Source organism: Coenobita brevimanus, chromosome 23 (genome assembly GCF_032717465.1).
Source record: "Coenobita brevimanus isolate Jiangsu-jjx chromosome 23, ASM3271746v2, whole genome shotgun sequence".
Taxonomy (NCBI): Eukaryota; Metazoa; Arthropoda; class Malacostraca; order Decapoda; family Coenobitidae; genus Coenobita; species Coenobita brevimanus.
In genome coordinates this window covers 43,559,061-43,568,702 of record NC_136976.1, presented here as the reverse complement: position 1 = coordinate 43,568,702, position 9,642 = coordinate 43,559,061, and the positions used below count along the sequence as shown (strand labels likewise).

Genomic DNA, 9,642 nt, shown 5'->3' with positions numbered 1-9,642 from the left:
TTCTCGACGGGCTATTGCTTGCTTAGCATGGAGTCTGTTTGCAACTGTACTGTAATGCAACCTGTTTGTTTTCTTGTTCTTTATCATATTTATTTTTGAGAATACTCTCTCACCACATGCTGACGAGTGAGGCAAAGCCAGAAGTACACACATAAATTTTGACTATATCAAACTTTGACTCATTATTGCCGTCTTTAACTTTGCTAAGTTCATGCCAGAAGGAAGTAGCTCTCTGAGTCAAGTTTTGCAGATGTTCCTTTGCATGCAATAAATCATTCCACTGGTCTTGCAATTTATCCAAGTCATGTTCATTCACAAGCATAGGGAAAGGATATGCGAGTTTAGCAATTGCCACATTTCTTTGGGGAAACCGTGCTAGTTTTGGGTCCAACACTCGTAGAAGAGCTAATACACTTTCCTCTTCAAATGTGAATCTCTTTCTCATTTGCTGACACAGCTCAACCAAAAATTTCCTACAGTCGAAGAGGAATCTTTTCTTCACTTCATCTTGAAGTGGTTCCTTCATCAGTCATGTTTCACATCGACCACCAACGTTTAGATTGTCCAGAGTTTTGAACTTCGATGAATCAGAAGGATTTATGTTGGCCAACTTCTCTGTTATCAGTATTTCATCTTTCATAAACATTCCCAATACATTTCGATATTCACTTGCAATTGTGGAGTAGAGACTATCAAGTCTGAAATATTCTGACTGGAACTCCACGTTCATTTTGTCAACCTTACTTAGAACATAATTTAGAAATAATAGCATGTGTTTTGTGCCTTGATTTTTCATCACTGTAAATTTCTGCTGCCCCATTGAGCTTCACTGACTCCGTTTTCATTTCTTGAAAGAAAAGTAGCAAGGCATCCCACTGCTCTAAGATACGAGATATGACTTTGCCCCTTGAAAGCCATCGAGTCTGCGAGAGCTTTAACATTCTGTGTTTTGGGGTATGAATGATATCTTGAATCAATTGGAACTGGTGTAGTCGTTTACTGCTACGAGAGAAGTAACAGCAAATGTCTCTCAGGAACTGCCCTAAATATGAGGGTAACTGAGCACACGCGTGGCTTGCACATAGGGCAAAAGAATGACATATACACTCTAGAACAAAAACTGAGGGGACATCTTTTTTCAAAAGCGCCTGAAAACCATTGATACTGCCCAGCATGGCTGAACAGTTGTCACTGGCAAACCAGATAATGTTGCAGAGCGGTATGTTTTTCTCTTCAAGCAAGCCTTTCACAGCTTTGTACAGACTGTCAGCACTACCGTCATCGACTTCAACGACGTCTAGCAAAGCATCAGTTACTTTGGCCTTTTTACTGTCAAAAAATCTCACTACCACTGCAAGAATCTGTGACACTGACACGTCGGTACTTTCATCGATCAGCAAAGAAAATTTATTTTCTTGGCAAATTTTTGCAATTTCATGGCTTTCCTCCCACGCAATACCGTCTTGCATTACATATGAGGCCTTGGTCTTCTTAAGTGTCATTTTTTGTGCGACATCACACTCGGGAAACATTTTTTTCAGTAGGGGAAACAAATGTTCTGCTTGTGAAAATGGCATATCATGCTCTGCCATATATGCTGTCAGCAGCAGTTCAGCTTTGTGCACTTTATCTTTCGGGTCTGGTTCTTTTTTCTTAGTAACAAACTTTTCAATAATTGTTGTAGCCTTCTTTGAAGCCATGTTTTTTGTATGCTTCGAAGAGGATTTGTAGCTAAGTAAGCGAGTTTTATTGCAGCTTTTTAGCTTGCAATCACATACAGTACACAATGCACTAAATTTGTCTTTGGGATCAGGCTTGACCCAGCCTTTGAAATCCTCGTCTGTCATCCACTCTTGTTTGAATGCTTATTTGTACGAAAATTTAGTCTTTTTTCGTGGTGGAGTGTTGTCTGCTCTACAGTCAGGCTCCTCAGAGTCGGAGTTGCTCATTTTGAAGCCTGGTAAAACACTAGAAACCACTATCCTTGCTAAATAATACTGCACTGGTGAGGCACCCGATCGCTGTCACTGTAACGTATGTACTGATGCAACGCATACCCACCACCCACCCACCCGGTCCAACCAACGCGTTTCCTGTTCCCACAGGTATCGTTCCTGTCAAACTCTCTGACTTACGGTGAGGGCCCGGACCCCAGGAGAGGGAAGATGTAGGAAGAGTATTGAACGAGCATTACATAACAAATAATTTCTGACTGGGTTACGAAGAAATTGGCATCAATAACAAGGACAATAATCTAATATTTAACATTTGAGCCCAAACTTCCACAAAAAAACATAGATTAATGGTTTTTTGTAAAAAAAAAAAAAAAAAAAAACCTAGACACCTAGGCCGACCCAAAATAACATAGATCTAGGTGGAAAAACATAGGAGTGGCATCACTGAGTCTGTCGCCCGCGAGGTTGCCGCTAACCGCTTCTTATCTGGACATACGATATCGCGTTGACGCTTACCTCGTCACTCATCGCTTGACGCTACCTCCCCGCTCGTCGCGCTCGGTGTGGCCGCAGCCTAGAGATGGTAAGGCCTGTGAGATGAGGCCTGGATCCAAGGCACTTTCATGTTGTGTTGGTAATTGTATGACCCATATCATGGGGAATGTTGCTGATAACTCTCACCGTTATGTGTTTGTCCATGTTTTTGTATCTTGCCTTATTCCATCCATATGTGGGAAAATGGGTATGATGATGATGATTATAATTATTATTATCATTATTATTATTATTATTAGTGGCTGTATAATTATTAAATTTACCTTAGTATATGATGGAATGAAAAAATGAATGAGTATTTGTATCTCATACAAGTGTTTATAGGAGATGGTTTCTTAATCTCTTTTGTTCCTTAAGTCCTCTGTGATTTTTTTTCCTACACAACTGTTTTTCAATCCAGTGTCCCTTTGCAACTAAATGAATAAATTAAAAAAATCGTTATTGTTAATCTAGCCTCAGGCTCATCTGAACATAAATCTAGTCGACTGCAGGCTGAAGTTGCCCTTCGCCTGCGGTCCACTATCCTCCTTTTGATGCTATGGAATGAGTTCAGGAACATTTTCATAAATGAGCAGCGGAACCACCCGAATGTATCGGTCTCACCAGGTGAAGGCGTCTCTCTCCAGCTTGACCCCAGACCTATTTTTTTTTTTTTTCTTTCCCTTTTTGTGCTGTTCACTGGTAAATAACTTTAAGCCAGCGATGAACACTCTCTATTGGCTATAGTGTCTGCGTTAGCTGTGATAAACGTGTAAGTTGTTCCGACCAAGAAAGGATTAATGGCGACTTACGACTCACTTTCAGTTAAGCAAAGCCGTCTGGCGCTTGACTTGTCTAGAGAGGGTTAATGGGTGCTGAGGCGTCTTGAACTTTGAGCTTAGTGTGAGGACTATAGATGTGTCATGTTTCAGAGGACGAGCGTGTCCGGCAGATGTGTGTGTGTGTGTGTGTGTGAGACCTTCGCACCCGAGACGGTTGTCACTGTGTTGTTTGGCCGTCTTCGGTGACCCAGCCTGCATTCATAAAGTGTCTGAGCTTCACAGTGCAGCAGTGTATGGTCGCATCCGGCATTCACAGTTAACCCTTTCAGTCCCCCTGCTGTTCTTTTTAGTTTATTCTTGCTGCTAGCACATGATAATATTCCAATTCAAATAGACCTCTCGTATCTTAGAACTATATTACCGCTATATTTAAACCCTGAATGTTTGAAAAGCTTCCCCTAAGCTGAGGACAGTATAATCGTAATGAAGCAGCAAAACAAACAAACAAACAAACAAATATAAAGGGATTTATGGTTCTAAAGGAAAAGCTATAGGAATATTAGTTACAGTTTTTTAACCGAAAAATGCAAGTTTCATCCTTGATCTGAACAGAGGGAAAATTACGATCGACTTTTTTTAATGAGCATCTTTGCTATGAGTTAAAATAATCATTTGTATTAATAGTCCTTTTCAAGCTTAAGATGTATACAAGATTTCCCGCTTTTTCTTTCATATTAGCTCACAAAGCCATCTATCATTTCGCAACTGAGCGAAAGTACTGTAAATACAGAAGCGAATATGATATTGTGCATTAGACTGCGTGCTTATCCTTGTCTTCACACACAACTAACACATCACCCACTCAATGGACTGATTATTACTGAAATGTAAAAATACGGCCGTGAAAAGAAACTTGCGATAATGGTTCACATCCATGGAGATTCTTTCATCGCAATCTGGTCAAAATCCAATATGAATACGAGACAAAAGGACTCATTTATAAACTCTCCTAGCGTTCATTTACGTTTGTCTTCACTCACGCAGTTACCGTACGCTCCACAACCAGAGTCAACATCGGAGTGAAAAAGAATAAAAGTGGAACGAAGCAATCTGTTGTAGCTGTTATGGAGACTTATATTTAGCAAAATTTAGTCAGGATTCTATATGAGTACCATATCGGGGCCGTATTTTCGTCAGATACAGACGTTTATTAGTTTATTTATGCTCAATCAAAAGTAAACATACATAAACAGCAACATTTATCGCTATGGGAGAGATGTTAGAAAGCATCATAATTATTCACGTACGTGTTATTTATCAAATCTCTCAGAAGCGAAAATATACGAACAACACAGGAAAGTATATTTAGTAGAAACAAGCTACTAAATCGCTAAGGAAGAGGTGTTAGAGAACTCCCTAAATACCTCTGTGTTATAAATGGGGATGGGAAGTGACACTTTCACGTGGTGGCACTTATACAACAGGACAGTGGAGCTACCCGGTTATACTAAGGTAACGTACCACAGTCCTCTCTCTCTCTCTCTCTCTCTCTCTCTCTCTCTCTCTCCGAAAGATTGGTGACCTACAGTCTGCAGTCCACCGGGTTCATGTTCTGATAAGCCTTGGGTTGAAACAACAACAACAATAACAAGTAGTAGTAGTTGTTGTTGTAGTATTAGCAGTAGTTATGAAGCTAATGTCTAAAGTGGAAACGTAAAGGTAGCATATAATATTCAAGGCATATCGTAGGTGTTGAGCAGCGTCTCGAGCAACAGCGAATACGATCTCTAGAATGTGAAAATTGGACGTTGTTTTGTTCCATCTTATGTTAGGGATGTGTAAGGCTAGTCACTCTTATCTATAACGCCAGGACCAACTTGCTTAGCCCCGGGCTCCTACTCTCCTCATGGGACAACACAGGTTTGGATGATGATGATGATGATTGTGTGCGTGTGTGTGTGTGGTGTGTGTGTGTGTGTGTGTGTGTGGTGTGTACTGTATTATCTCTGTGATATATTTTGTCGACTTAAATTGCCACAATAATGTTCAACACAAGAGGTTAAAACTCAGTAATAAGCTATGCGGCTCTTTATTCCACCCCAAATAAGGCCAATTTGCAAGTTACTTATAAAAGTAAAATGAAAGCTGATAATTTTTTAATTGGCTTCTGCCTATTCAGCATAACTGCCTCTCGCATCGTCTTTTTCTTCTGTTTTTTTGACACTAAAATTAAGTTTGCAGTTGCTTATTTAAGACTGAACAAAACGTTTTATATAATCACAGCAGGGTTACCCACTTCGCTCTGATCACATCTTTCTCATTAGATTGTTGTTGCTTCCAACGACATTATGCTTAGGATAAAATTTCCAAGTACAGGAATTCCTTCCATTATTCGTTTTCTGCATAATGCCTCCAATAAGTTCAATAAAAAAAATTTGGTTTAGCAAAAATCAAATAAAAAGTAGGTACGTCATCATACAAAGAGATTAATATAACTGGCATCATATTTTGTCCACCTGTCATATAACCAAAATTTTCTGGTGGAAGTCTGTGTGGGAGGTGAGTAGAGACAGTGTTTCGAGGAAGGAAGTAGCGGACGGGGAGGGAAAGAGGACGGGGAGGAAGGCGAGAGGGAGGGAGACTGATGTTTGAAAGTCGAGTGACAAAAAGTTTAACTTGTTTTTCTGCTAGCGGGATGTAAAAAAAAGAAAAAGGGAGGAATGTATATGGGAGAATAAATACTAATTTAGATGCCCATATAAAAGACAAAGTATAGGATGATGGGGAGGAGAAAAAAGATGTACAGTATATGGTGAAGGATGGCAAGAATGACCTGGGAGACAGGGAAGGAAAGAGGTGCGGGGGTGAGAGAGGGGGAAGGGTTCAAGGGGGAGGTAATGAGAGTAGGTGAGAAGACCAGCGAGTCCAAACCTCTTCTCTTCCCACTAACCCGTATATACATATAAAAAAAAGAAAAAGGGACATCGGCTGCAACATACCAGTTTGACCTCAGACAAAATAGAAATACAGTATCGGTAATAGGTATAGCACTGGGGAAAACAGTCCTTGCTAGTGCCATACTTATAAACTGCACCGTAATGCAGAGGGATACAGGCAAAATCTTCGATAAAGTCTGAACGCTGGGACTTCAATGCATTTTAAAACAACTAAAGTTTGTCTGGAATTGCAGAGTTGGTATGTAGCTTCATTGAAATCCGTACAGCCGAAGTCATAATAAATAAGCAGATCACCTACTTTTCCACTCCAAAATCAGGTGCCTTAAGGGTCGTTGGACTTAAGTTCAACCTTATACATACACAGGATCTCACCATTCACCAGCCCTCAGTCGCGCGACATTTTGTATACTGTGCCAATGATGACATCCAAACAGGAATATGAAAAGGTACTTTAACCAAATATGAGCAGCTTGTTCAGAAAGACAGGCAATCAGATTAAATACCTAAGAAAAGTTATGAAAAAATTAAGGGAAACAGAAAAATTAACAATAGTCGAACAAGGCAGAATTAAGAGCGGTGATATTAGCGCACATAGGAATATTGTAAAACATAAAACAATAAAAATATTTGGCCATACACTAACATCTGGCAGCATAATCATCGAAAGCGTAAGCAAATGAATACCTCGGGGAAAAGCAGCTCAAACATCGTTACATAGATTCCGAATCATTCATGAGAAAATTAAACTTCACCGATCAAAACGAAAATACTACCAATACTTGATTATTCACTAATCCCTATCCATATGTCCTCCAAAACACGAATGCTCAGACAATAGTGGGTGCAAAATAAAGCCCTCTATTTGTTATCACTGAAGGAGAATATCCGACAACGAAAACAGAGGCTTAACATTTTCGCTCAAGACAATACATACTCGACTGCGAAATGTTGTTTGTAAAATATGGGAAAAATTAGAAACCGGTGTGGACGTGAATTCCGAGAACAAGCTCCACAGTCGTCAACATGGAATATTCATAGTTCCGTCTTAACTTGATTGATTTGAGAGAACCACCACTATTTCTTAAGCTTAATTATATGAGTAGATGTCTATTTACCTTAGATTTTTTTTTCGAACACACACACACACACACACACCCCTAATAAGCCGAGGGTACAGAAGAAGGCAATAAAAACACTTAACCCCAACTTAACAAGAACATACATCTTACATACCACAGCTAATCCCTTGTACTAGTTTCTATTTCACCTATTATATCTTGTTTACCCTTGAGGTTCCCTTCCTACTAACAACCCAGTAAAGGAAGAGAGAGAGAGAGAGAGAGAGAGAGAGGAAAGACACCGTTTGGTGCAGTGAGGGAGGTGGTGGGACAGTGGGGGCAGGCAGGAGACGAGAGGTGAGATTCGGGAGAGGGTGGGAGAAGTGGATGAAGAAGTGAAAGAGGTAGGAACAGACAGAGGAGAGGACAGTGTTTGCTGCAGTGGGGGACGAGGGGCTGAGAGCAGGAGAGGGAGGAGGGGAGGAGCGTGAGGGAGGGGGGGAGCAAGAGAGTGGACGGCTGGGAAGAGGCTGGGAGGAGGAAAAAAGAAAAGAGGAAGCGGGGAAGAAGTGAGATTGGGAGGGAAGAGGGAAAAAGATGAAAAAGTTTTATGCAGTGGGGTAAGAGGGTACAAGATTTGGGAGACTGGGGTGGGGGAGGAGGGTAGTGGGTTGGAGGAGAGATGGGGGGGGTGGAGGAGAGGGGGATGGAGAGTAGCTTGAGAAATGGTTGCCAGATAGGAATATGTTGTAAAATTTATGTATGGTAGGCCGAGCGATGCTACATAGGTGGTATTAATCTTTTCATTTGTTTTTCTTGCAATTACCAGGCGATTTCATTAACCTTAGGACGCACATCTGGCATCATATTCTCATCGGTTAAGGAAGCTAGGTAACTTCCTAACCGATTTTTTTTTTTTTAAAGTTTGCCTAGTATAGTTTTGTTCGTTATTTATAAGGAGTATGGTGATATTAGAATTATTTAGGTAAGACAAGAGGATGACAAGGTGTAATAAGCAACATAAATCGCTTAAGAAGAGGTGTTAGGGAGCTTCCTTAACCGACGAGGCCTCAGTAATAACGGGGTAGTGAAGGCTATATATCTCCTCCAGTGATTTTTGACCAGCAGCTGTGGCGGAGAGAGCGAGTTGGCCGAGTCGTCTCTGGATGAGCAGTAGGAGTTGGTCGATGAAAGAGTTCTCTCCCAGGAGTCTTCTCTGGATAACTACACGGTACTGGGAGGACCATGGCAGCCAAGGTTGTGGGGCAGGTCAAGTGGTTCCACGTCCGGAGAGGCTATGGCTTCGTGACTCGCCGGGATGCGGGGGTGGATTGGTTCCTCCACCGCTCCTCCATCGTGGCCCCCAACCCTGCCCACCCTGTGCCCTCTATTGCTGCTGGCGAAGAGGTGGAATTTGTTTTACGAGAGGATGCTAAGGGCCCCACAGCTGCCTCTGTCACCGGCCCTGCAGGCCAGGCAGTGCGAGGCTCGCCCCACGCCCTGTCCCGTCGTCATCGCCGGCGTCAGCCACTATCTGATGTTCCTGCCTCCTTCCCTGCCTCTTCTGCCTCCACCATCATAACCATGTGTGTGGAGGTTGTCAAAGCTTTTTCGGGGGGAGATATGGCGGTTTTTGCTCGGCGCCTGCCCGTCATTTTCCAGGCCAACGGGCTCCCTGCCATATCCATCCCAGAGTCTTTTTCTTCCACACCCATGGCACAGAGGAGGCCTGGGAGGGGGAGCTCCTCGTCCTCGCCCTCATCGTCGCCACCCTCAGCCCCCTTCGACCCCCACCTCCTTGGTCCCGAGGGTGCTACAGCTGCGGCCTTCCACTCCCCTGACAAGGATCCAGCTGTCGGGGCGTGCTGTCTCCCGCCAGTCTGCCTCTCAGCCCGTACTTGAGGTTCCCATGGAGGTTGAGGACGCTGAACCCTCATCCCCACCTGAGGTTGCTCCTGACATCCCTGTATCTGAAGTGGTGACTCCTGCTGTGCCTTCTCCATCATCAACGGACCAGGGATCGAAGAGTGCCAGGTCCCCTAGTTCGACCAGGAAACTCTCTTGGGGCGACTTTGCCTCCCTCCCCCCACTTGGCCTAGAGATTCTGGAGAACCAGCTGCTCCACTGTGAAGACACGGCACCAGTGGAGTCTGGCGAGCGGGAGTTTTCCAAGGGGGACTACCGGCAGGCATTGCTCTCCTCCACCGAGCTGCGCCGGGGGTCCCTCCAGACTGTTACCTACCCCGGGGAGTGTCGTATCCTTTCTTACACCCTCGGGGTCGTGCAGTCTCATCTCGCCGCAGGTTCCAGCTCCGACTCCGTCTCTGCTGCTTCTACGGTTTAGTCTCGGCCGTCA

At 43.2% G+C, this 9,642-nt stretch overlaps 1 protein-coding gene across 1 annotated transcript; it reads right to left on the bottom strand.

Annotated features, from left to right (window-relative positions):
• Positions 1 to 740: 740 nt before the first annotated feature.
• Positions 741 to 1,700, bottom strand: LOC145392684 (zinc finger protein 862-like). Its single transcript, XM_080266992.1, has one exon. It carries the CDS (start codon positions 1,698 to 1,700, stop codon positions 741 to 743), a length of 960 nt encoding a protein of 319 aa, XP_080123118.1.
• Positions 1,701 to 9,642: the final 7,942 nt, after the last annotated feature.

Coding starts and splice junctions, on each gene's coding strand:
- LOC145392684 (XM_080266992.1), bottom strand. CDS start 1,700: ATGGCTTCAAAGAAGGCTACAACAATTATTGAAAAGTTTGTTACTAAG.